The sequence below is a fragment of the Crotalus tigris genome, unplaced genomic scaffold, assembly GCF_016545835.1.
Source record: "Crotalus tigris isolate CLP2741 ecotype Arizona unplaced genomic scaffold, ASM1654583v1 scf7180000017735.2152567, whole genome shotgun sequence".
Classification (NCBI taxonomy): Eukaryota; Metazoa; Chordata; class Lepidosauria; order Squamata; family Viperidae; genus Crotalus; species Crotalus tigris.
The window spans coordinates 567013-594945 of record NW_024096601.1 but is presented as its reverse complement, the minus strand read 5'-3'; the positions used below and the strand labels follow the sequence as shown (position 1 = coordinate 594945).

At 45.1% G+C, this 27933-nt stretch overlaps 1 protein-coding gene across 1 annotated transcript; it reads left to right on the top strand.

Moving 5' to 3' along the window:
• The first annotated feature begins 171 nt into the window (after positions 1–171).
• Positions 172–27933, top strand: ARIH1 (ariadne RBR E3 ubiquitin protein ligase 1). Its single transcript, XM_039339469.1, has 14 exons — positions 172–853; positions 9160–9227; positions 11718–11862; positions 12510–12602; positions 14600–14655; positions 16786–16852; positions 17986–18092; positions 18365–18407; positions 19177–19248; positions 21122–21252; positions 22250–22307; positions 23484–23744; positions 25318–25430; positions 26225–27933. The coding sequence occupies exons 1-14, from the start codon at positions 452–454 to the stop codon at positions 26307–26309; spliced, it is 1701 nt and encodes a 566-aa protein (XP_039195403.1). The 5' UTR covers positions 172–451; the 3' UTR covers positions 26310–27933.

Here is a 27933-nt window from a genome sequence, read left to right as displayed (position 1 = left end):
AATACGAGCGCGCGCGCCCCCCCTCCCTCCGACGATGGCTTCCCGCGAGAGGATTCCCTTTCAAGCCACGCTCAAGATGGATGTCGCCGAGCGACGCTGCGCCGGGCCCCGCCCACTCGCGCCCGAAGGCCAAGCGAAAGAGAGAGAGAGAGAGAGAGAGAGACCCTGCTTCGGGGGTCAGGCGTGGCCCCGCCCTTCGCCGTCCGCCGCGGGGTTGCGTCCCGCCGTGCGTGCGTGCGTGCGTGGTGGCGTGCGTCGAGGTGACGGAGCGGGCCGGACGCGTCCCTTTGTTGGCTCAGCGGCGCCTGTGAGGAGGAGCGGCGGCGGCGGCGGGCGCTGGCGATCGGTCCGCCGAAGGGAGGCGGCGTCCAGGCCGAGGCCTTCGGATCCCGGTGGGGCCGCCCCGCTCGCGGCCCGTCTCGCCGCCTCGCGGCCTCCGGCGCGCGCCGCCATGGACTCGGACGAAGGCTACAACTATGAGTTCGACGAGGACGAGGAGTGCAGCGAGGACAGCGGCGCCGAGGAGGACGACGACGAGCCCGACGACGACGACGACGACGAGCCCGACGACGACAACCTCGACCTGGGCGAGGTGGAGCTGGTCGAGCCCGGGCTGGGCGTGGGCGGCCAGCGCGACGGGCTGCTCTGCGGCGAGACGGGCGGCCTGGGGCCCGGAGGCGGCGGCGGAGGCCTGGGCGGCAGCGGGCTAGGCGGACCGGGCCCGGGCGGCGGAGGCGGCGGCGGCGGGCTGGGCCACGAGCAGGAGGAGGATTACCGCTACGAGGTGCTGACGGCCGAGCAGATCCTGCAGCACATGGTGGAGTGCATCCGAGAGGTCAACGAGGTCATCCAGGTGCGCGTGCCCGGCGCGCGCGCCCCCTCCTCTCTCTCCCCCCCCCCGCGGAGGGATCGGGCTGGAGCAGAAGGAGCAGGCCCGGCGGGAGGGAGGGAAGCGGGGAGGAGGAGGAGGAGGAGGAGAAGGGGGCGCTGCGAGAAGCGGCGGGAGCGGACTCGCCAGCCACGCCTTCGGGCGCCGCTCCTGGCCTGAGCCGGGCCTTCCTTCCCCCCCCCCATCCGTCGCCCCCGTGGAGAAAAGGGCTCCCCCCCTCTCCAGCCTTTGAGCTCTTCAGGAAGGGCTGGAGGACCTCCGGCCTCGCAGCCCCAGCCTGGAAAGGGAGGGGGCGCTCTAGGCAGGCCAAGGAAGGGTTAAAGCACCCCCCCCTTTGCCCCTGCCCCGCAGCTGCTCACTAAAGTGGCCCCCCCGCTTCTGGTGGCAGAAGGGTGAATCGGGGGGGGGGTTCCTTAGCAGAGAGAAGGGGTGGCCATTGCAGCTGGATTGCACAAGAAAGGCAGGAAGGTAAAGGGCTTGGGGGGGGAGAGGGGGGGTTCAGTGTCAGAGTTTGGTGCATGCCAGGTAAGCTGTGACGGGTCACCCCAACCTCGGTGGGAAATGGCAAAGGTGGAGTCGTATTGGCCTCCCCCAAAGGGGAACCCCAGGCTGTCACTTCAGCCCCCACGGATCTGACGCATTAATATCTGTGAAGGCTTTTTGCGATAAGAAGGTTCAACCCTCCCAGTCCTGCTGTTGACTGATGATGGCATGAATCTTTGTGGGCAGCAGCTCAGATGGCAACAGGACAGCAGGGCAGGGCCCGGGAATGTGTACCTATCTCAGTGTCTTGGCATTTGTGAGAAGGATCCAACTCTGTACACAATTGTTGAAAGGGATTGACTCAGGTCGGGTACGAGTTGAATATCTAGTGGCGTTTCAATTGGTACCAAAAATGCTGTAGAAATAAGACACGGTGTTTCTTATTTCCTGGAACTTAACAAACCCTTATTGTGGTGTCTTTTGCATAGGATTGACTGTGTATTGAGATTGTATAGCTTGCTGTTTACGTCATTGATGTAAACGGGGCTAAAGGTTTTTTTTTTTTAGCATTTATAAATAACTATTTCACGTTAGGGTTATAGTTACAACGACATGGTTACAGTTCACAAATTGTAGGTCACATTGCTGACGCTGAGAATGGGGCTAGGAAAATCCCAAGATTAAGGCTTGTGTTATTCATAATCTGCTCATTTTATACCTTCCAGCTGAAACTGGCATCCAAAGTTGCACAAGTTATAAACAATAAAATGGCTAGCACAGGTGTGTAATTGCATTTCCTGTTGCTAATGTAAGTAAAGGGTGTTAATTTGGTCTAGGAAGGGTCTGCTCTAAAGATTAGTCTTGCTCCTGCAATTGTAATGGTCAGGTTGACTTGTAGGGAACAAGGTGCTCTTAGCATTCAAGACAATTCAAATTAGAGGTGGACCTTAATTACTGCGTGCAAAAGTTTTGCCTCTCATTTGCATTGAGCTCTAATGCCCATTGCTGAGTGCTAATGATAGATAGCCTTGGTTAAATTGATTTCCTGGTTTTGTTTGAAAACTCTCCTGGTTTTAGCATGATGACTATATTGAGTCAGAGGTGCATAGAAAAACATTTACACATTTTCCTTTTTTTAGCAGTTTTTTTTTCCAGAAGGTAATCAGGAAACTGAGGTTGGGATGGGATGGGGAGGGGGAATAGGCGTCCACATCTTTTAGGGATGACCATCTCCCGTGAAGAAGAGAAATGGTAATCTGTTATCTTGTCATTCCACAAATATGTCCAGTTCAGGTGAGTGATCTATGCCCAGCAGGTGAGAAAGCTGTATGGAAAGAGAACATCTTTCTGCTTCCAGGAGCTCTTCAGATAGGTAATCTCAAGAATTCCTGAGCAGCAGTGGGACCTGGTCTTCTCTTGAGTAAGCCTTCAGACAGCTCACAAGGGGGGGGGGCTCCTATCCTTTTCTGTGTAAATGTTGCATGGTGTACCTGTAACGTCGCATACATAAGACCTTGTTGAGGGGCTGTTGACGTGACTTGCAATAAAATCCCTTCTCTAGCCCAAGTTTCTTTAGAATTGGCTTGATGGGCCCAGACATTTCTGTTCATGTCCCTAAAACTCTGCAAATATTTTTTTTTAAACTTTCAAGGATCATTCATGATGCATTAGGTGAGAAAGACAGAGGTGGTGAACTTTAGCCTGTATTTCAGAATTCTCCTATGATATCAGTTCTTCCTTGTCCTCTTCTGTGGTTAATAGTACTCACAGCCTTGTGCTTACCTGGAGATTTGCTCTGACTTTAGGAAGTTGGAAAACAATTGAACAAAACAACATATAGTGGTGATTTACTTTTGTGTTGAGAACTCCCGAACAAGGTAACGTTAATCCTCTAAAGATTTGCTAAAGGAAAGGGAAGAATAGTTTGAGCCTGATGCCAAATTACAAGAACTGAGTGGTAGTTAAAGCTGGGTGAGTAATTGTGGGTGTGGACTGGGCTGTATTCCTTCCTCCTCCCAGATCTAATTGAACAGATCCAAATCCAGAGCTTATCTTGCTGTAATTCAGAGGCAATATAAAGATTGACAATGAAGGATGTCTTTGTGTCTGGTAGGTCCAAGGTCAAATTTAAGAGGGAGCTATTAAGCCAACTGGTGAGCTGACTGTCTTACCTTAGAATCACACTGCCATATGAATGAGTCTCTCAACTTTTGACCTTCCTTGCTGGTTGCTGAGTAGTCGGTTGAATTTCATGCAGGAAATAAACATTAGAATTAATGCCATTTGTGGTTTGTCTCTTCATTTCTTTTGTTAATTTTGGGATTGACAGAGGAGCAAATTGCCAGTCTTGTCAAATCAGGTGGCCGTTACTAGCCCAATTTCAAGAGCCATAGAAGGACTTACTAGTGGCACTTAGGTATCAATGTCCTTAAACTGTAAATGTTATTGTTTGAGAAGGATTAAAAGATGGCCTGGGAATCCTGCAAAATGAATATTATCAGGTGGTTTTATGTTTTTTATATGCAAATACACATGCATTCCTTTTAAGTAGCTGGTGTTTTAACATCTCCAGAGTATCTAATACAAGGATGCTACCTCAAGTCTCTTGCGTCCTGGTCTTTCTTAAATATAATGGGGCCAGATTCCTTTTTTGTATTCAAAAATAGGTTTTCACAGTTTGGAAAGACGAAGCCTCTGAGCATTTCATTTGCCTTATTTTTTTAAGGCTGTGGAGAAGGAGAAGAAAATTGAACATGAAATGTGTTAGGTTTAGCATGCACACATTAGTATGGCCTGGTGTCTGACTCAAACCATTGCTACATTCTTGGTTTGTGCAGTAAACTTCAAGCTGCCCCACCGTACATAAGACATTCTGTTACTTACAAAAGGGTTGTACATTTTTGACAGTCCAAACCACCAGCCTTGTGTTTTTTTCTTCGCTTTGCATATGAAATAAACCACATGCTTCCTACAGAGCATTAATTAATAGTTAATTTGCAGCCCCCAACTTTTGTTGCTAAGTCAGACATTTGTGGAGTGAGTTTTGTCCTATTTTACTGGCTTTCTTGCACCGATTGTTAAGTTAGCAACACGGTTATTGAGTGAAACTGGCTTCCCCATTGAAGATCTAAAGGTCGCATAAGGGGATCACGTTACCACCATCATAAATATGAAGCAGTTGCCAAATATTGTGAATTTTGATCACAGGGATGCTGCAATGGTCGTAAATGTGAAAAACGGTCATAAGACACTTTTTTCAGTGCCGTTGTAACTTTGAGTGGTCATTAAACAAACTCTTGTAGGTCAAGGGCGACCGGTATAGATTTGTACATAGCCACTTTGTAAATGAAGAGACTTGTCAGTAAAGGACTAGAGCAGGGGTCTTCAAACTTGGCAACTTTAAGACTTGTGGACTTCAACTCCCAGAATTCCTCAGCCAGCCAGAATTCTGGGAGTTGAAGTCCACAAGTCTTGAAGTTGCTAAATTTGAAGACCCCTGGACTAGAGCAGTGTTTCTCAACCTTGACAATTTTAAGGCATGTGGACTTCAACTCCCAGAATTCCACGTGCCTTAAAATTGTCAAGGTTGAGAAACACTGGACTAGAGGTATGTTAAGACATTTGGAACTCTTCCATTTTTTAAAAACAAAACAAAACAGCAACAAGCTATTAGCGGGACACTGATCTGAACCAATTTATTGTCACTTGGGTGTGTAATCTCTGGAGATTTATTTTACAGTGTTCCCTATAAAGCAATCAGCCTTTCTCTGCCATTCTTCCTTGGAGTTGTTGAGAACAGGGAGACCCAGATTCTAATTCTCCCTTGGGCAAGGAAGCTGGTTGATTTAGCCCTAGATGGCAAAGTTGGTAAACATCTGTCTGGACCAGGGAGGCTGGTTGTAGCCCAAGTTCCTAAATGGAGAATATTTCATCCAGCAGTGAACTAATTCACACTCATGATGTATATGCTCATCTACTGTATCTAGTACATTGTATCTCAATTCTATTTCTGAAAAGGTCCTATCATGCAAGCCAGTGCTGTGTTTTTGGTATTTTGATTTTAACCAAGTTTGCTGCCCTGCCCAATATTATCCCAGATGGGAAAGGACTGATGTTAAAAAACAATATTTGGAATATTGAATATTTGGAAGGATTACCTGATAGTGCAACGCTAAAAGCGAGTTGTTTTAAGTGTGTATCGACCTATTGCCACCTATGTGTAAGCCTACATTCAGCTTGTTTACTTTTATATAGCTGTATGTATTATTTTTTTTTTACAGTGGATGGAAAGTGGACTAATATTTCCTCTGTGAGAAGATTAATTTATACTTTGTAGAGAATAGGAAAGCAATAGTTTGATGCTGGAGAATGTTGGATTGTTGGACTTGAACTGTAGGCTTCTCATTAAGTAATGATGTGACTGGTAGATTTTGAGCCAGCTAGCCTTTCTCATAGTTTCGAAACTAACATGAGCAGCTGTTTCTTCTTGGGAGAAGAAGCAATGTTAGAACAATGGAGAAATTTGCAGCTAAATTGGAAAACACTATCATTGCAATTAGCAATTTGCCATCCTCGTGTTCCTGTTTGCACAAACTTACCCAATATTACGTGTGTGATCTTTTAGTGACATGGTAAATTTGGTATTTTATCCTATTTAGATTGGGCTATATTCTAAATTGTTTCTTGGTGTCTGTGGCTGTAAAATAGAGCCTGGACTAATTATGACAGCCATCCCAGAAATTAATACCATTACCGAAGCTATGACTTGTAATGTTGAAACGGTCTTACAGATCCTGGATATATTTTTAACATCAGAAGGGCTGTCTGCAGGAGTTGGACAGCTGTTTTTTTTTTTTTTAAATCACTTGCAGTCTTAGAGCAGTAGAGTACATAGATTATCATACTAGCACAGACCCAAGTAGAAAAAAGTGTTATGTAACATGTTGCCTTAGAATAAAATGACTGAACTTGGATGTTTTGTAGGCTGCAAATATTTTCAAAATAGGTAAGGCTTTTGATTAACTATTAGGGTTAACAGATCCTTTTGCTGTATTTTGAGAAGGCCTGTGATATTTATCCTGAATTCTGTAGAGTTATTTGTAGAAAAAGTCTGTCTTAAAAAGTGCTTCTGTTGCTAACATCAGATGAAATCTTTTCAACATCCAATTTTATCTTTCATGTAACCTTGATGCAGGATTGTTTGGCCAATTCATTGTTTTGAGAAGTTAAAAACAAAATCTCCCCAAAGAAAGCGTTGGCAAAACATTTCTGTACTATTTGCCAAGAAAATTGCATGTGATCCATGTGATCACCAGAGTTGATTTCATAGATGCATGTATGTTACATATCCTAAAAATAGACTTGAATTATAATCAAACCAGACTGTATTCCATTCCAGTGTCTTTTGCATTCTCTTTTGCATGTTCAAGTGTATAGAGGTTATATTGATACATTTAACACAGTGGTTCTCAACCTTTTTAATGCCGCGACCCCCAACCGGTCGTAAGTCAAAGACTACTCAACCGGTCGTAAGTCGAGGACTACTCAACTGGTGCAGCACCGTTTACAGAATGGGACTTTGGGCGGGCTCAGCAGGGCAGAGACAGCCTAGACAATTCCTATTGGCTTTTGAAAGCCAATAGAATTAGACTCTGTTCAAGAGAGTCTATTCTATTGGCTTTCAAAAGCCAACAGAATAAAAGGGAGTAGCACAGCTAAGGAAAAGGGGGGGGGGAAATGGCGGACTGCATTGTTTGGCGACCCCCGTGAAATGGCCGTTCGACCCCAAATGGGGTCCAGACCCACAGGCTGGGAACCACTGATTTAACGACTTTTACATACTTAATCTCTGAATAAAGTCAAAAATTGTAGATGATAAAAACATTCCCAGATGTGACGATTTTGCATTATTAGTATGAACAATAAATCCTTGGAAGAATTCCTCGTCTATTAATCTCCAAGAATTCTGGTTTTCTGGGGCGTCCTCCTTTGATCTGTTTGGTTTCTTCTGTCAGTAGACATAACTAAGTAACACAGGAAAACATATTGCCTGCAAACCCAGAAGTGTGGCTTAGTCTTCTAACAAGCCAGAGAGTTAGTAGTAAACTAGAGAAGGCATCTCTCTGGTTAGTTTTTCAGCTCCTTTTTCCAAGAGGAGCAAAGTGGGAGCTACTTTATTGCATGCATGAGTTTGCTTTGCTCGCATTAAGCCTAAATTCCCAGATATTCTGTTTATTATGAGATGTGAGTGTTCCAGGTGTTTGTCCGCTGGGCTTAGCTATTTCATGTGCAACATTAAACTGACATTTAATAGCTAAGAGGATTATACTTATATTCTTACCTGCCTATTTATGGAAATCTGTACTCGTAAATCCTTTTTAGTTTCATTGGGATCTCTGGAATATGTAAATAACACGCAACATTCAGAATAACTTTAAAATCTGGATTTTTTTTTAAAAAAGCTGGTCGAATTCCGTTTTTGAATTAGCCTGTTGAAGTCTAGTCTTAACATTGCCTGAATGTGTTAAAAAAAAGGAAATGAATTAAAACCAAGCACTCCAGATCTTGTGTGTTTAAGGGGTGGGCGAGTCCCCATTCTTGCACAGGCTCCACGTTCTAGTGCCGCGGCCCCCAACCTTTTGGGCACCAAGGACCAGTTCCATGGAGAAAGGTTTTTCCATGGACCAGACTGGGCCTGGTTTCATGTGCTGCCTGCATCCTGCAGATGGGGCTTTGCTTGCTTGCGTGGCCCAGTTGCTGGCATGCTGTGGACTGGTGTCGGTCCACGGACCGGGCGTTGGGGACCCTTGCTCTAGTGTAGAGGTGTCAAACTCAATTCCACTGAGGGCCGGATCAGCATTGCAGTTGCCCTTGGGGGGGGGCAGGTAGGTGTGGCCTGGCTGGGTGTGGCTGGAGTGGGTGTGGCCTACTGGGTGGACGTGGCCAGCTCTACATCGTTCGCGTCAAGGGTGCCTGTGGGGGCCTGGGCAGAAGTGGGACAGATCTGGGGGTCTCTGGCAGAAGGGGGTGGGACCAGGGCAAGTGCCAAGGCATGGTCCATTTCTTCATTCCTCACAAAGGGATGCACCTAGGGGGTGGGGCCAACGTGGCAGGGGCTGGTTCCTCGCTGTTTCTAGACGGCCTTGTGGAGCTAAGGCTGAATGTGTTTCAGGATAGATGGCCACCACAAAATTGTACATTGGCTCCCGGCCGGCCTGGGCCAGGGCCAAGGCAGCGGGGGGCCGTTCCCTCACTGTTTCCAGGATGGCTTCGCGGGCCACATGAAACCACTTCACGGGCCGCATCCGGCCCCCGAGGCCTTGTGTTTGACATGTCTGCTCTAGTGAACCAATAAAGGAGAATATTTGTAGCTCTGGCTTGAAATGAGGAGTCCTTGGTGCTCTCTGAGCTTGGTTGTTTTCTTGCAGACAATTCATTACTGGCACTGATGAGGTTATCTAGTTTGGGCAATGAAACATCTGCAAGGCAGCAGCCAAGCTCGGAGGACACCGAGGACCCTTCCCTTCCAGTCTGCTTTAGAGGACTGGGGAACTGTAGGGGACCTATTCAACAGTCAGAAGAAGCGTCATAAGAAAATTTCAGGTTCCACAATTTTAGATTTCACTCATTATTGATCAGTACTGATCGTGCAACTGATTTAGACTTGAATTGCCTTTGAAATAACCATCACGTTTATATCAGATATAATTGGGGGGGGGAAGAAGTTTTGGGAGAAAGGGCAGGTCTGCTGGTCACGTTCCTGATGACGACTTTCCTTCCTCTTCTAGAACCCGGCTACCATCACCAGGATACTCCTCAGTCATTTCAACTGGGATAAAGAAAAACTGATGGAGAGGTAAGTGAGCTGGTTCCTTTCTCCTCCTCCCGGGTAGCCAGAATAGCAGGAACTCACTATTGTGATTCCGACTTTCTTTAAACCAGTGGTTCTCAACCATTTTAATGCCGCGACCCCCAACCGGTCGTAAGTCGAGGACTACTCAACTGGTGCAGCCCCGTTTGCAGAATGGGACTTTTGGCGGGCTCAGCAGGGCAGAGACAGCCTGGACAATTCCTATTGGCTTTTTGAAATTGCATTCTGACAATTCCTATTGACTTTCAAAAGCCAATTGAATAAAAGGGAGTAGCACAGCTAAGGAAAAGGGGGGAAAAATGGCGGACTGCGTTGTTTGGCGACCCCCGTGAAATGGTCATTTGACCCCAAATGGGGTCCCGACCCACAGGTTGAGAACTGCTGCTTTAAACAAATGAGGCCTGTTTCTTTAAATAAATGAGGCATGTTTGTGAGCCAGGCTTGACGTTTGAGGCTATTTAGAAATCAAAGAAGCCCATTGAGGTCTCTTGGGAGGATAGGGGGAAAAATGTGTCCTTATGTGGACTAATTATTGGAAAAGTATTTGCTTTGGGCTTTTGCAAAATTCCTTACACAATTCATAAATTCAGCCTGGGTGGTATAGTTCCATATCTCGCACAACATACTTACAAAGCGTGTGGGTGCCATTATGCGCCCCCATCCTTACCAAAGATACTAACATTTGGAATTTGTTGTGGAATAAAGATAAGATATCAGTAACATGAGAGAAAGAGTTTTTTTATAGAAGCAGTCAGTATAGAGCAGTGGTTCTCAACCTGTGGGTCGGGACCCCATTTGGGGTCGAACGACCATTTCACGGGGGTTGCCAAACACCGCAGTCCGCCATTTTCCCCCCCTTTTCCTTAGCTGTGCTCCTCCCTTTTATTCTATTGGCTTTTGAAAGCCAACAGAATAGACTCTCTTGAATAGAGTCTAATTCTATTGGCTTTCAAAAGCCAATAGGAATTGTCCAGGCTGTCTCTGCCCTGCTGAGCCCGCCAAAAGTCCCATTCTGCAAACGGTGCTGCACCAGTTGAGTAGTCCTCGACTTACGATCGGTTGAGTAGTCCTCGACTTACGACCGGTTGGGGGTCGTGGCATTAAAAAGGTTGAGAACCACTGGTATAGAGGCATAACTATCAGGGCTATAAGACGCTATCTTAGTATCAGAACTAACTCAGTAACATTTGTTAGGGTATAATGTGATTTCAGCCTCCTCTGTTGGGTGGACCAAAATATGGTTGCTTAGTTAACAGGCTGGTGAAATGCACCTTGGAGTAGTGTGATAGAAAAATCTAAACTTGGAACAGCTCCTAAAATAGCTTTCTGAGTTAAAACGCTTAACAAGCAGTTATACTCAAGAGCCTTTCTTATCATTATAGTTAATTCACTGGCTTAATCTAGTTGCAATTAATCATACCAGCATTTTTTTTTTTTTTTGCAACTTTCCCTAAAAACCTTGGAGTTGTACCCAGAGCTGAGAGGTTGGCCTGTTCAACATTTTTTGAAATATTAGGGCATTGTAGGCGTTTGGAATAATTTTTCACATTGGAGAGCTTATCTACAAGCAACGGTTTTCACTTTCAGTTTTTGATTTACAATTTCAAATAACTTTGAGGACAACGTGGGAGGCTAGAAAATGTTTATTCATATCCAGTTTGACATTTTTTTTCCAGAAGCTTAACTTTAGATGCTGAACTAATAGGCATTTCTTTGGAGAAGGTTGTGAAAATGTTGCGTTGTCTATAACAGTTTTAATTTAATGTTTGATTGCTGAAGGCAGGGTTTGTTGGAAAGCTTTAGTACACGGGGCTGCAGTCGTATGCTTGAATTTTTTTAATGTGTTTATTGATTGGTTATGGGTCATCAAATGGATGTTTAGTCATTGTGATGTCACTGATGTTGACTTTTTGTGATGATCTTTCTCCAGGATGTTCTGTCCCTAGCCTGACCCTTCAGGTCTGCCAACAATTTTCTCTCTCCCCCCCCCCCCCTGCTATTGTGTCAAGTGTCTCCTTTGGCAAGCTTGTATTTATTTGTAATTTTAATGTGATTTTATATACTTATGGTTTCATTTTATTTTTGTAAGCTGCCCAGAGACCGAGACCGAGCACACACATTAGATTTGTAGACTCAGCAACAGGGATTTCGCCCTGAAGTGACCCTTTGAAGCAGGAGATTTTTGAAGCAGGGTGGCCCACAACTTTTCCCCAGTGCATTTTGCTGTTTAAAAAAACAAACAAACAAATGTGTGCAATTGTTTTATGGATTTACAGAACCAAGACCATCTGCCTCCTCTAGCTAGGAGATGAATTAGAAGGCAGGAAGTTTGGGTTTATATACAGATCCCAGAGCCTCCTGCATGCTGGCTGGAATTATTTTCAGGATTGTTTTTTTTTTTTTTTTTTTGGTAGGGTTTTTTTTTTTCAGAGATATTTTTTTTTAATTCATTCGGCTTCATTCTTGTTTCGGTAGGTACTTTGACGGCAACCTGGAGAAGCTGTTTGCAGAATGTCATGTCATTAATCCTAGTAAAAAGTCTCGAACACGTCAGATGAACACCAGATCATCTGCACAGGATATGCCATGTCAGATCTGCTATCTCAACTATCCGAATTCGGTGGGTGCCTTCCAAGTTGTGCAGTCTGTAACTTTTCTCTCTCTCTCTCTCTCTCTCTCTCTCCCTCTCTCATCTATCTATCTATCTATCTATCTATCTATCTATCTATCTATCTATCTATCTATCTATCTATCTATCTATCTCTATCTGTCTTCTATCTGTCTATCTCTGGTCCTGTCCAGCAGCATCACCAGTTCTAAACGTGTGTCCTTAATGGGAGATTTGGGCGACAATGCCAGCTTGTTCACTTTGCCATCTTAATTTCAATTCTGGGGTGTGAAAACCTCAGGAAATGTGGCAGCATGAATTGGGGTAGTGGGGTAAGGAAGTTTGTGTGCATTCCCTGGCACTTTGGAAACCTCTCCCTTTCCCCTCAGCAAGCTGGCTCAGGAATTCTGGGAGTTGAAGTCCACGAGTCATAAAAGAGCCAAAGTTGCCTACTCCTGGATCAGGGGCTGCTGGGATGAATGTTTGTGGCAGACCCGTGTGTGTGTGTGTGTGTGTAGATGTGTGTGTAGGGTGGAAGACCTCCCCAAAGCCCCTGAGTTCAGTTGCTGTGCTGTGTTACTCTGAACTTGCAAAAGACGGTGCCGTCCAGTTTCAGAGCTGTGAAAACGAGTAAAGCTAATGATGATTTGTCTTTCCAGTATTTCACTGGCTTGGAGTGTGGACACAAGTTTTGCATGCAGTGCTGGAGTGAATATTTAACTACCAAAATAATGGAGGAGGGCATGGGACAGGTAAAATTCTTCCTTCTTGTGTTTACGCTGAATTAACGATGTTAGAAGAAAGGCCTGCATCGTGCTCCAGCTGTTCCTTTGCTGAGCGCTCCCCCTCCTCCCCCCCCCAATTGGGAAGCAGCTGAGAATTTGCACTGCTGACACTTTTCAGAAGCACAAGCATTAGAAACTGGGAAGTTTGCAACTGAGAAAAGCCGGGTGGGATCTTGGCTGGCATATCTCGGGCTTCTCTCTCCCATGGGGAGAAGGGAAGCAGGGAACCCATCTCGGATGTCCTTGCCCTCTGGAACCTGGGAGGAGGAAAGCCGGCTTGGACTAGTGCAGTGGTTCTCAACCTTTTTTATGCCGCGACCCCCAACCGGTCGTAAGTCGAGGACTACTCAACCGGTCGTAAGTCGAGGACTACTCAACTGGTGCAGCCCCATTTGCAGAAGGGGACTTTTGGCGGGCTCAGCAGGGCAGAAACAGCCTGGACAATTCCTATTGGCTTTTGAAAGCCAAGAGAATTAGACTCCATTCAAGAGAGTCTATTCTATTGGCTTTCAAAAGCCAATAGAATAAAAGGGAGGAGCACAGCTAAGGAAAAGGGGGAAAAAATGGCGGTTTGCGTTGTTTGGGGACCTCCCTGAAATGGTCGTTCGACCCCAAATGGGGTCCCGACCCACAGGTTGAGAACCACTGGACTAGTGGTTACATGTCTGTGGAGATACTTTGAAAGAAAGCACCTTTGGGACTAGTGGTTAAGGCACCAGGCTAGAAACCAGGAGAGGTGAGTTCTAGTCCTGCCTTAGCCATGAAAGGCAGCTGGGTGACTTTTGGGCCAATCACCAGGAGAGAGGTGAGTTCTAGTCCTGCCTTAGGCATGAAAGCCAGCTGGGTGACTTTGGGCCAATCACCAGGAGAGAGGTGAGTTCTAGTCCTGCCTTAGCCATGAAAGGCAGCTGGGTGACTTTTGGGCCAATCACCAGGAGAGGGTGAGTTCTAGTCCTGCCTTAGCCATGAAAGGCAGCTGGGTGACTTTTGGGCCAATCACCAGGAGAGGGTGAGTTCTAGTCCTGCCTTAGCCATGAAAGGCAGCTGGGTGACTTTTGGGCCAATCACCAGGAGAGAGGTGAGTTCTAGTCCTGCCTTAGGCATGAAAGCCAGCTGGGTGACTTTGGGCCAATCACCAGGAGAGAGGTGAGTTCTAGTCCTGCCTTAGGCATGAAAGCTAGCTGGGTGACTTTTGGGCCAATCACCAGGAGAGGGGTGAGTTCTAGCCCTGCCTTGGGCATGAAAGCCAGTGACTTTGGGCCAATCACCAGGAGACTGGGAGTTCTAGTCCCTCCTTACGTAGAAAAGTCAGTTGGATAACTTTGGACCTGTCCTCTCTCAGCCCTTCACAGGGTTGTTGTTGTGGGGAGAATAGGGGAAGGCACATAATATTGGATATGTTTACTGCCTTGAGCTGTTTGTAAAAACAATATATTAATAAATTAAATAAAAATGTATATCTGAACTTGAGAGAATTTAGTGGCAGGGCCACCCTTTTTTTTTTTCTCTCTCGCTTCACTACCTTCCTTCCCTCCTCTTTTCCCTTCCTGCTTGATAATATGCCAAAGCTCTCGTTAGTCATTTGAATGAATTTCTTGCAAAAATAAAAATAGGGCTTTTGCCATTTGGCAACGGACCTGCCTTCCCCTTTCACGTTTGGAGAGATTCGGGACTCAGTCCTGGAAGCTTCCTGGGTGACTTTTGACTTCTCCCTTGCTTTCAGTCCGACCTACTTCACAGGTGGCTGCTGTGGGGCGTTAAATGAAAGACTCCTTGAACTTCTGATGAAAAAAAAAAAAGAATATAAGCAAAATAAATGGGCACAGTCTTAACGCTGGTCTGGAATTGAGAAAAGAAAATGCTTCTCTGTAGAATTTTCTTAGAGGCATCAATACCTAAACTAATCAGATGTGTTTTTCTTTGTCTTCTGTTTCTTCCCGTCGCCTCTTGGATGTCCTTGCTAGACAATCTCCTGCCCGGCTCACGGCTGTGATATCTTGGTTGATGACAATACAGTTATGTAAGTGTTGCGGTTGACACGATTTCAGTTAAGACTTGCATTTTCTGAGCTTAATGCCCGTCGATTGGCTCCACCTTGTATGGAGGGATGAGTCCATCACGTCGTTTAACATCCCGAGACTCTGGTCCCTGTGGGCCTCCCAGGAACAGGGAAGTTCTCCCATCAAAGTGGGCTTTTGCGGCCCGCTTCTTCCTCTCTTAGCTTGCTTTGAAGCGAGATAGTAGGCATCCAGGGAACAGCGTCTGATCATACTGAAGTCAGGATGTACATACGAACAAATTATGATAAGTATATTGGGTCACCCGTCAAGGTTTTTAAGTCACTCCTTTCACAGAAGGCCTACTAAGAGGGTCTGTTGCATCATTCTTAGAGAAAAATAGCATTTGTTGCAGGGGCTTGTTCGGCTTACTGTGGTGGCGCAGTGGTTAGTATGCAGTATTGTAGGCTAACTCTGCATTCCCACTGTCAGGTGTTCGATTCTGACCAGCTCAAGGTTGATTCAGCCTTCCATCCTTCTAAGGTCAGTAAAATGAGGACCCAGATTGTTGGGGGCATTAGGCCAACTCTGTAAACCGCTTAGAGAGGACTGTAAAGCACTGTGAAGCGGTCTATAACAGAGGCCCCCAACCTTTTGAGCACCAGGGACTGGTTCCACGAGAGAGGTTTTTCCACGGACCGGAGAGTGCGTGGTTTTGTGTGCTGCCTGCATCCCGCAGATGGGGCTTTGGTTGTTTGTGTGGCCCGGTTGCTAGGATGCCACGGCCCGGTACCGGTCCACGAACTGGGGGGTTGGGGACCTCTGGTCTATAAGTCTAAGTGCTATTGCTGAGTGCCTAGTGCTGCTTGCTCCATTGTTTGATCAAGAATGAAGATACAACATCGGGCACTTCTTTTCCTGTACAAGTAGTCCTTGACTTATGAATGGCTGCAGTGATTAGTAGCACAGTTGTTAATTGAATCCAGTTTCCCCCATTGACTTCGCTTGTTAGAAGGTCACAAAAGGAGATCACATGACCAGGGACCCTGCAGCGGTCATAAAGATGAGTCAGTTGCCAAGTGTCTGGCGTTTGATCCCATGACCAAGGAGTTGCTTCAGTGGTCGTAAATGTGAAAGACGTTCATTTTTTTCAGTGCGGTTCGAGTGGACGCCAAATGGAGTATTGTTAGTCAAAGATTCCCTGTACTTTGGCTACAGGGTCATAATGGGAATGGAGGTGAATGGAAGCAGAGAAAGGGACGGAAGGCTTGAGAAGAGTGGCGTAAACCTGGAAAATGCTTTGAACGTTGAAGGTGGTGGTTGAGGTTCTTGAGGATTCTTTCTCTTAAGTCACCCAAAATCGCGGCCGAACAGCTTTATAAGCAATGCAGAGTGACTCTCAGAGCCCAAAATGGGTCATCTAATAAATCAGGGGTCTTCCAACTTGGCCCTTTGATGACTTGTGGACTTCAACTCCCAGAATTCCTCAGCCAGGCACGCGTGCCTGGCTGAGGAATTCTGGGAGTTGGAAGTCCACAAATCATCAAAGGACCAAGTTGGAAGACCCCTGCTTTACAATGTTGGGCTCTTGCGTAATCCTTTCCAGCAATAAAATGTCGGGTTTGAATTAATGCATTTGGCCCTTTTGGGGTGGCTCTTGTAATCCTGCCGAAGTGACTTTTCTCAGTATCTTTTTTAGCATATGTATATTAAACTGAGGGTGGGGGGAGATGACATTACTCCTGGGGAGTAGGGGGTTCCCACGTGTAACTCATGTAAAAGGTTGAGCCACTCGCTTCCTGATTTGTAAACCTGAAATCGTCCCATTAAAACCCTGTGAGTTTAAACTGCCTCAGGCAAACACGTTCATTTTGATCTGGCATTTGACTGAGAGTGGGCATTCTGCAGCCAGGGTGGCCCTTTCAGAAGGACCCTCTTTCCTATAAAGATTTAATTTGATTTTTTTTTTTTCGGTGGTACCGTAGAACAAATAAGAAGAGAGTGTGGGGAAAGCCACTCTTTCAAATATCGGAGCTTGATTGCTAAGTGAGACTGTTGTTTTCCTTGAAAACACATTAATTGGTTAAAAGGTTGGACTCCTAAGGTAACAAGGTTTTCTGAATGGAATATTATCTTTCTCTTCTTTTTTGTAGGCGCCTGATCACAGATTCAAAAGTTAAATTAAAGTACCAGCATTTAATAACTAATAGTTTTGTAGAGGTGAGTGTTCTGTTTAAAACTATATGCTAACGTGATGGTATAGGAGAAGTTCTTCCTTTTGTTTCAGGAACTTAGATATGCTAGAAGCCGTTTAAATATGTGGGGGGTTGTTGATTGATCAGCGGTGTTCACTTTTGGGTGCCATTCTCGGCTTTTGATGCCGAAATACTCGTTCTGGGTGCGAGTGTCTTTAGTTAAACCACTGGCTCTAATGCAGTGGTTCTCAACCTTTCTAATGCCGTGACCCCTAATACAGTTCCCCATGTTGTGGTGACCCCCAAGTGGGTGTGGCCACCAATAAGAGGGAGTAGGACAACTAGGGAAAAGGAAAAAAAATGGCGGACAGCGTGGTTTGGCGACCCCCGTGAAATGGTTGTTTGACCCCAAATGGGGTCCTGACCCACAGGTTGAGAACCACTGCTCTAATGAGACAACTTGCCTCCAGAAGCGGTGAATGCTCCAACACTGGAAGTTTTTTAAGAAGAGACTGGACAGCCATTTGTCCGAAATGGGGATAGGGTTTCCTGCCTGAGCAGGGGGTTGGACTAGATGACCTCCAAGGTCCCTTCCGACTCTGTTCTTCTATTATACTGTTTGTCAGACAGCATTTAAAAAGTTACACTATTGCTTTGGCTCAAAATCTAAAATTCTGATCCCTGTGAAGGCCACGATTTTTACGGAAGTATTTTAGCCACTTGGTTTGGTTGACTGTTTCCAGAGAAACCACTTAACTAGCTTCTCATATCTTCATAATAACTTGGATGAGTTTCTTGGATGGAAAGCGAAACGTTTTCAAAGAGGAAAAAACTCCCCCAAGGAAGCCCAGTTTTCCTTTTGGGAAACCGTCTTTGGGACGGTTTTAGGACTTGCTTTTAACTAGTGCTGTGCAGTTCTCTTTGAATATGAAGAGAGTCTCAGAAGATAACAGCAGGGTAGGTCTCCGTCGAGATGAAGTTTTGGATAAAGGATTTCTGGCAAGAGAAGGGAGTGAGGTGGACTGTCAACAAGCCATCTTTCAGTGCAGTCTGCCCCTGCCATCTCGGCAGCAGACCCCCCGTTGAAAGCAGCGAGGCTGTGCAATTTTTGTTCCTGGCTTTCTCCGTGCTAACCATGGGTGGGTTTGTTTCTTCCAGTGCAATCGACTGTTAAAATGGTGTCCTGCTCCAGATTGCCACCATGTTGTTAAAGTACAGTATCCTGATGCTAAGCCTGTTCGCTGTAAATGTGGCCGTCAGTTTTGGTAAGCAGGTTGGATGATAGAACACCATTTTGGTACGTTGGCTTGGTAGGGTAGCCGTGTGGAAATCAGCCTTGGCTTCCCGTGATAGCAAACCCAAGTGAACATGGGCTGCTGAACATTTGGGGGGGGGCACAGGGAGATGCTTGCTGACTGCCAGTCACCAATGAAGCTTTGTGGGTTATAGCAAACCTCTGTATCTTAAAAAGTTCCTCTGTTTCAAGTATTGCGTACCTGGAAAACTGTCTAAAAATATTTTTAAACGTTTGTTGCAGTTTTAACTGTGGCGAGAACTGGCATGATCCTGTTAAATGCAAGGTGAGCTTTTTAAAGCTTTCTGGGTTGCATCTAACATGTGGCAGTATAGAAAAGTAATACAGCTTCAGGGGATAAATATAGCAGCAGCAACACATGAAAGGGTTTTAGGATACCTTGGAAATACAGCTTTTGAAGAGTAGGCCATGAGACGGGGAGCTTCACGCCCACTTCAGGTTGCCCACCCACTTCATATTTTTTATGCCCTAACCCCTTTTCCAGGGAAGTTGGAATAAACCATTCAGAATCAGGGAGAGCAAACACAATTCTCTGCTTAGAAAGCATTTTGTATCAACTGAAGACAAGTATGATCAACTCAGCATGGCGAGATTTGAAATTCACTTCTATTTCCTACGGCGTTTTGGGGGTCCTGAGAATGATGCTTTGGACCTGAACTGGCTTGAATGAGTAAATAAAAGTTTTACGATTATTTCTCAAGATGATAGGAGCCCATTTGCATATATCCAGCTAGTTATTTCATTCACGAGACAAGGAATTTTAAATGTTATGATAGCTGTAAGCTTTACGTCCACTGATGTTTTGTTTTAAATCCTGCTGAGCCCTTTCTTGCCTTCTCCCTTTTGCTTTTAGGTGGTCATTCATTCCTCAAATGTTTTAAAATAATTTTTTAAAAAATGTTGTTTTTTGCCAAGTTGCTTATTGTAGAGAAGTTGAAGGCAGTCCCTTACATCCGATAAACTGTTAATTGAGGAAGCCTGCAATGATTCCATTAGAACAATTATGATTTTTTTTTTCCCCCTCTCCCGGACAGTGGTTGAAAAAATGGATTAAGAAATGTGATGATGACAGTGAAACTTCGAATTGGATTGCAGCAAACACAAAGGTTTGGTGGTTTGTTTCTCTGGCTTGACACCCTCACAATACAGAGTCTCTTTTCTCCCTTACGAGAACGTTCCGTGAAATCTGACGGTTCCTTTTGCATATAGTGAGTGATCATTTTTCCCTGTAAACAATAGCTTCTGTGGTTTCCTCTCTTTCCAACTCAGATAACTGGAGAGCCAAAAAGTACCAGTATCTATTATGCCTGGGTTTGGGGTTTTTTTTTTTTTTTTTCAATTGCTGCAAAATCAAGAGTTACTGTCTAACTGAGGAGGACTAACAAATTTGCACTTATTGAAGGTGATGCAGAACAGGAATGTGTCCATATTTGTGGTTCCTGGAAACGCAGGAACGTGTCTCCAGCTCTAGTCTAGCTATTGATCCATTGCTGCATTGATCTACAGTGCCTTTGTCAGGGTCCAGGCAAATTTTTACCGAGTCCTTCTGTGCAAATTGCAAAATACAATGCAGGGCTTTCTAAGAGAGATACTCAGCCCTTTCTAACCTCAGATTTCTGGAAATGGGTCCCAGCTCAAACTGGCGGCCCATTTCATGCTTTGTAGACATCACAAGCTGTTCCACAAACTCTGCACAGTCTTTCAGTGTCGGTGGCGGAGAAGGGGAAGTGGTTAAGGCATGTAAAAAAACAAAATACACGGTATGGAGAAAGTAGACGAGCTTTGCTCGGAATATTGAGAGAGGCCGTCTGGTGTACATGATTCAAACCATTGTTTACACAGCCCTCTGGACTTTATAACTTCAAGCTGGAGGGGTGATGGTCACTTAAGGTAAATAGCTGTGAGGAATTTGGATAAATTCAGGAAGGATAGGTTGATGGGAGAATTTGTAGTCTCAGGCTCACGATCCACATACTGAAAGAAGGGTGAGTGATAAGTTTGATTTCTTCTAATGAGCATCCTGGCAGCATTTTGTTAGCCAAGAAACAACAACAACAACAAAAAAAGGCTGGACTACGGTGGTCCGTCCCTTGATAGACAACTGCTAAGTATCTTCACCACTCTTCTCCCAGGACTTGCCGATGTGTTCAGAATTTATTTCGTATCCTAATTCGGTGTTTCTCAACCTGGATCATTTTAAGACAGTGTTTCTCAACTTGGCAACTTTACGACATGTGGACTTCAACTCCCAAAATTCTCCAGCTAGCAATGCTAGCTGGAGAATTCTGGGAGTTGAAGTCCACACGTCGTAAAGTTGCCAAGGTTGAGAAACACTGTTTTGAGAGGTGTGGACTTCAGCTTCCAGAATGCCCCCAGCTGGCATGGGAGTTGAAGTCTGCACATCTTGAAATGGCCCAGATTGAGAAGCACTGTTAAAGGCCTCGTTATAAATTAAGAATATTAGTGGTAGGTTAATCTGTCGGTAATTGACACAAGAGAGTAAACGGTGTAACCGCATGAAGATTTTTCTATAAAAGCTGCCATGGACCTGGAAGCAGTGGAACTCTTATTGCCGGTGTTCTCATTATACAAGGCCAACTTTTTTTTTATAAGCTTTATTGGTTTTTAAAACATAAATCACATAATAGTTGGTTAACAGTGTGTTTGCTTGGTTTACATTTGTAAAGAAAAATAGTTAACAATTGATTTCTATAATTCACAATCCACATGTTCAAACAGATGTTTCTTTTTTTCTTAAATATTCTACAAGACCAACTTTTTGTGCTGTTTAAGGCGGGAAGCCATTCGACAGCTAAATGTGCAGTCCAAAGAACGTTTTAACCTCATCCACCCTCAACTGACTTATCTCCCTTCAGTTTTATTTTTTTAACTAATAGGGATGATTAATAATAACACTTTGAATAGAAAGAATAATGGCCTGCTAGTTTTTGGTCTCACCGCCCTTCCTGTTGTCTGCAGGAGTGTCCCAAATGCCATGTGACCATAGAAAAAGATGGCGGCTGCAACCACATGGTCTGTCGGAACCAGAATTGTAAAGCAGAGTTTTGCTGGGTGTGTCTCGGCCCATGGGAGCCGCATGGATCTGCCTGGTATGTTTAAATAAATGCTTGTGGGGTTTTTGGGGCTGTTGGATGGTTAGGAACATTTTTCTGTAGAAGGAGTGAGCCTCAGCAGATAATTGCTGCATATGGATTATATGTGTATGTATATATGTATATTTGTTTTCTGAGGTTTTCGCGGGTGTTTGTATGTAGGTCTTTGGTTATTCAGGTTTTCTCCCGCGTAAAATGGGAAGTGTCTTGGCGACGTTTCGACGAAGTCCCATTCGTCATCTTCAGGCTGGTGTTTTCAGCTTCGTGCTTCGAGGAGCAATCCTCGAAGCACGAAGCTCCTCGAAGCACGAAGCTGAAAACACCAGCCTGAAGGTGATGAATGGGACTTCGTCGAAATGTTGCCAAGACACTTCCAATTTTACGCGGGAGAAAACCCGAATAACCAAAGACTTACATATGTGTGTGTGTGTGTGTGTGTGTGTGTATAACTCTATATTACTTGTGAGAAGATAGGAACTTGAGAGAAGCCCTAGTCCAGTTTGTCTCAACCTTAGCAATTTTAAGTCATGTGGACTTCAATTCCCAGAATTCCCCAGCCAGTATACGCAAGAGGTTTTAGTGTGAATCATTCAAAATCAGTTTGAGCAAACAGGCAGTTCTCTGCTTAGACTGCATAAACTGAAGAAATATCGTGGGATCGACTCAGCATGGTGTGATTTGAAATCCACTTCTAACTATTTCACAGTGGTTTTTGGCATCCCGAGAAGGGTGCTTTGGACCTGATATGGTTCCTTTTGTTGGCTGGGGAATTCTGGGAATTGAAGTCCACTCACCTTAAAAGTTGTCACGGTTGAGAAATTACTGCTCTAGTCAGCTGTAGGCCCTGAAGGCTAGCAAAGACATCACAAGGGATGTTTGTCCTGTTTACAATAATATGCGAAGAAAGGAAAGGAAAGGAAGAACTTGGACTGACAGATAGATAGAAATAAGAGTAATCGTTTTAGAAATCTACATACTCATAAACCTCTTTCAGGTACAACTGCAACCGCTACAACGAGGATGATGCCAAGGCAGCAAGGGATGCCCAGGAGGTGAGTTCGTCGCTCTTGGCAACCCTCTGCATCAGGAAGCTATTGAGACTGCTTGCTCCTCTCTCTCTTGTTGACCAGATGGAGCACATGGAGTAGGGTTAGCTTCCAGCCTTAAATCCATAACAAGTGGCCAGTTTATTCATTGCTTCCTGACGTCAGAGTTCCGGCTAATTTGTAAAACGAGGGCACACGATGAGCTTTCACGCTTTCACCCTTTCTTTCCTTGAAGCCGTTCTTCTTGAGATGTTTTGCTGTGGGTAGACTTCATACGCCCCTGGATGGTGTTGCTCTTTAGGTGGCTTCTTTCATTCTTTTACATTCTGGCTGCACACACCATCCTTCCTGCCTGGAAGACCTTCCTCTCCTGTGTCTTTGTGGAGAAACCAAGCTGTTAGACTCTTTAGTACTGTGAAAAAGGCCCGTTGTTGTTCCCATTTGTAGATCACCCAATCCGTAAGAACTCTCGGCATTTTATAGATCTTAAAACAGTGGTTCTCAACCTGTGGGTCGGGACCCCATTTGGGGTCGAACGACCATTTCATGGGGGTCGCCAAACCACGCTGTCCGCCATTTTTTTCCCTTTTCCCTAGCTGTCCTACTCCCTCTTATTGGTGGCCACACCCACTTGGGGGTCACCACAACATGGGGAACTGTATTATGGGGTCACGGCATTAGAAAGGTTGAGAACCACTGTCTTAAAACTTTTAATCTCGAAGGCTGTTTCTCTAGGCTGCCGAAAAGCTGGAAGTCTTCTTCAAGATTTGGGGCTACGCAGGGGTCACCTTTTTTCCCCCCCCCATCCACTCGCGCGCCCGCCGTTTTTCAGCCACCCACAAAGAAATACACCCCTATCTAAATAAAATTTGGCCAGCGAGCAAGCAAGCTTGAAAATCTTTCTGAGTCTCTGTGACCTTATGAAATTTGAGCCGCTTAAGGTTATTTGAGTTAATTTGGATTTTGCTGGCAGGGGATGTTGTGTCGGGTGGTATTCCGGGCGGTGGGGGGTGGGGGATCAGATTTGGAGCTTCACCTGGAGAACTTGCTGAATGAGGCAAAGGCTGGGCCCCCTCTGCCCCTGTTTTGCCTTGGGCTCTCTCCTTCCCGCGGGGAGCCCCACAGGATTGCCCTGCTTTAATTCTCGCTTTTCCATCTCGCCTGATGGGGAATGAAACACAGCGCTCGAGAGCCGCCTTGCAGCGATACCTCTTCTACTGCAACCGTTACATGAACCACATGCAGAGCCTGCGCTTCGAGCACAAACTCTACGCCCAGGTCAAGCAGAAGATGGAGGAGATGCAGCAGCACAACATGTCCTGGATCGAGGTCCAGTTCCTGAAAAAAGCGGTCGACGTCCTCTGCCAGTGCCGTGCCACGCTCATGTACACCTACGTCTTTGCCTTCTACCTCAAAAAGAATAATCAATCCATTATCTTTGAGGTAAGAGGCCTGCCCGTGCCCTGGGAATCTCCCGGGATGCTCGGCAGTTCTGTCCACTGCTCTGGGATTTAGTTGGAGAATTGCAGCGCAGATCATACAGGTCCAGCCAGGGTCCTTGGTGCTCTCTGAGCTTGGTGGTTTTCTTGCGGACGTTTCCTTACCCAGACTAGGCAACCTCATCAGTGCTAGAAGAGAATAGGTTGGGAAGAGGAGGGAGAGGACTGTGGGCTTCTTGATGTTTTCCGAGCTTGGTTGTTGTTGTTTTTTGTTTTTGTTTTGCAGACCTTTCATTACCCAAACTAGGTAACCTCATCAGTGCTAGTCCTCCCTCTAGTCTAGCATAGTCAGAGAGCAGAGAAGCACTCCCAGTAACAGCTGCCTTCATAATATAATTGGAAGTGAATCCAGATTTCAGTGGTCGCATAGACTACAATATCATAATATATGCCACAGTACAGATACCACAACTCCTCCCTACCCCAGTCCATTAACACACAATGCCTTGAACCACAAACTTAAGAGCAATTGCATTTGAGGGGTCCTCTCTGAGCTTGATTTGTTGTTGTTGTTGTTGCTGTTGCAGACATTTCATTACCCAACTAGGTAACAAAGAGTTTTGGCACTGACGATGTTATTTAGTTGGGTCACGAAATGTCTGCAGGAAAATCACCAGGCTCAGAGCATCAAGAATCCCACAGTCGTCCTCCTCCTCCTCCTCTTTCTCCTCCTCCTCCCTTCTAGCACTGATGATGTTCCCTAGTTGGGTCATGAAACATCTGCAAGAAAATAGGGTCAGAGAGCACCAAGGATCCCAGAGTCTTTCTCCTCCTCCTCCTCCTCCTCCTTCATCTCCATCTCCATGCAAACCCCACTCCCTTCTAGCACTGATGATGTTCCCTAGTTGGGTCATGAAACGTCTGCAAGAAAACAGGCTCAGAGAGCACCAAGGACCCCTCAGTTCAACCCTGAGCTACAAATATTCTTCTTTATAGGTCCAGCAGGCAACTTTGTACAGGTAATCCTCGACTTAACAACCATTTCCTTTGGCGATGGTTTGAAATTACAATGGCACTGGTTATAAGTCAAGGACTTTCTGTATAACAAACCAAACCTTCTGAATCATGAGGGTGGGAGCTGTTCGGATTTCTGGGGCAGAGGGTGTTTCTCCCAGACAAAAGGCACCTGGACAGAGATGGCATCATTGATACTGTCTAGTCAAATGGATTTGAAGTGCTCTCAGACTGCCTGATTTTACTGGACAGGAAGAAAGTAGGTGGTTCCTCAAATAACCGGGCCTTTTATTTTCAACACTCTGTTAACGTAGTTCTGTTTTTATGCCAAGTATCTTAATCAGATTTAGGAAGACAGATGTTTCCTGATTTCTCTAGAGAAAAGCCCATAGGAGGGAAATACTTTAAGCTTTGAAGAGGTTCCAAAACCGCTCTAATGCCTGCCTGCTAATGGAAAATACTGAACTGACAAGAAGGTTTTTTTTTTTTAAAGAAAAAATTGCTATTCTGTTAAACTCAAAAGAATTACTTTAAGTTTTTATCAGAGTGTTTTGCCTTTTTAGAATAATCAAGCAGATTTGGAGAATGCTACCGAGGTCCTTTCTGGGTACCTGGAACGAGATATATCTCAAGATTCACTGCAGGATATAAAGCAGAAAGTGCAAGATAAATACAGGTAATCCTTGTTTCGGACAGTACGGCTCAAAATATTTATCACTCATCTTGAATTAAGCTACACAAAGGTTGGTTGGCAGGAAAACGTATTCCTCCTGCGGTCACTTTTGATCCAAGCAAATGTTCAAGACAGTTGAAGTGAAAGAAAACCCCAAACATGCAAAACAGAATTAAATTAACGGTTAAAACTTGGGCGAAAGAAGTCACGTTCCTCTCCTGACAGATGGAGGGCCCAGTTCAGCTTCTGAAGGATTGTATTCTATTAAGTCTGGAAGCTGATTGTGAAAATGGCTCCTCCATTGTGCTGAATAAAGCACATTGCGAGGGCCTCGGCAGAAGGATCACTCCTGCAGGTCTTAATCGCTAGATGGGTTTGTAAAGCAGGGTCACTGCCTCTTAACTCGGTATTTCTCAACCGTGGCCACTTCCAAGACATGTGGACCACAACTCCCAGAATTCCCCAGCCAACATGGCTGGCTGGGGAATTGTGGAAGTTGAAGTCCACAAGTGTTAAAGTTGTCAAGCTTAGAGAACCCAGCACTCGAGCAAAATATGGCTGGCCAGGGGATTCTGGGAGTTGAAGTCCACACGTCTTAAAATAGTCACGGTTGAGATATACTGTTTGAACTGCACAGGGACAAGAATTATTTGCACACAACTGGCAAGGCCACCCCCCCCCCCCCTAGTTTCTCAACTCCACCCAAAGGCAAAACCTTGTTGCTCTTAAATGTATTAATGCCCGGAAATGTTTCCGCCTTGGCATCTAAAGGCTCTCGCCTCCCTTTTTCCTTGCAGATACTGCGAGAGTCGACGAAGGGTGTTATTGCAACATGTGCATGAAGGCTATGAAAAGGACCTGTGGGAATATATTGAGGACTGAAAAGTGGCCTGGATAAAACGAACTCTTAAAAGTCTCTTCCCATCTAGAGTGCTCATACCATTAAAACAAAACCCACCCACGCAGACACAGGGAAAAAAAAACAAGGGGCCTATTAACACCGCTGGTCTATAGTACCGGAATTCTGTTTGTTTTTTTTTTCTTTTTGTTAATGGAAAAAAAAATTAAGTAAATTATATTGTAATAAAAAAAGGTAGATAAACCATTGTACAACAGTATTCTAGGTGGCCAGTAAGTGTGATAGGCGCACTAAAAAACAAAAACAGCCCGCCCGACTTTTAACTCGTAAGGTAGCTTCCTTCTCCAAGCTGACTTTTTCTCTCTCCTCCTCTGCATATTACCGATGAAATATAAAACAGTTTCTTGACACTGCTGTACATGTCCGGCCAGCCATTTTGATGTACTTTGGTATGAGATATTTTTTTCCCCTATGCCCCCCTTCCCCTTCCCTCCTGCCCCTCCCCACCCCTCCGTAACAAATACACACCAGTTCATGGGTGTTGAATGTTGTTTGGCTTATTGTAAAGATGATTTGGGGGGGGAAGGGAGGAGGGCAGGGGGAGGAAGGGGCACCAAACAAGGAAAAAACCACACACACACACACACACACACACACACAGAAAACCCTTTGTATATGACTTTTAAAAAAAACAAAAACGAAAAACAAAAGAGGAGAACACAGTATTTTTCAAAATTGTAAATAGCGCATATGCATGGATAAAAAGCAAGCGTGGCACGTGTTTGCATAATGTTTAATTACAAAAAAAAATATTTATTCTTTAAAAACCTTCAAGATGTCTATTTGCCGTGCATTTTTTTTCTTTTTCTTCCCCCCCCCCCAGTTTGCTTTTTAATTTGGAGAGGGGAAATAGGGAGGGGGCAGTGTGTGCTGCTGTAAAGAACTCATTCTCTGGCTCAAACAAGATAAATAGATAGGGGGTGTTTTTTTGGTGGGGGGGTTGTTCCTCTTCTTCCGCCCCCTCCTTGCAACCAGTTGATCCCTTGTTCGGGTGTGTTCCTTGCTGGCAACGGACACCGTCCCTTGGGCACTTCCAGCTTTCTTGGTGTGCGTTTCCCATTTGGAAATCAAAGTGTTGTATAATTCCGGCTGCCTTTTTTTTCTTTCGGCTTCGAACGGCCCCATTTCTCCCCCCCCCCCCGGACCTCGGCCATTTGCCCGTGCAAAAAATCCAATATCTTATTCTGCAACTGGCTCTTCATTCATTCATAGGAAGCTTTGGGCATGTTGGGTTAAAGTGTCTGCGGAACATTCCTTGTTAACGTGTTCAATTTTGGAAAGGATGGGGGCTGCTGGGAAAAACTGTGATTGTTGGCGTGGAAAAAGTGCCTGATGCAGCAAACACTCCCATCTAGTTGCAAGAGTCTGTAGCGGGGTTTCTGAACCTCAGGAATGTTAAAGAGAAGTGGACTTCAATTCCCAGAATTCTGGGACTTGAAGTTCACACCTCTTACCGTCGCTGAGGTGAAAAACTTTCTGGAGCCATTGGGTGTTTTTTTTTTTTTTTTCCTGAATGAGGACTAAATCATGAATATCATACGATACATTTATAGTCTCATATTTTTTTGTAATAAAAGTTATCTTCAA

Excerpts from the sequence above, each read along its gene's own strand:
- ARIH1 (XM_039339469.1), top strand. The coding sequence starts at position 452 with ATGGACTCGGACGAAGGCTACAACTATGAGTTCGACGAGGACGAGGAG. Across the intron at positions 9,228-11,717 it reads AAAGAAAAACTGATGGAGAG|GTACTTTGACGGCAACCTGG; the intron begins GTAAGTGAGCTG and ends TTGTTTCGGTAG. Across the intron at positions 22,308-23,483 it reads CAGCAAGGGATGCCCAGGAG|CGCTCGAGAGCCGCCTTGCA; the intron begins GTGAGTTCGTCG and ends AATGAAACACAG.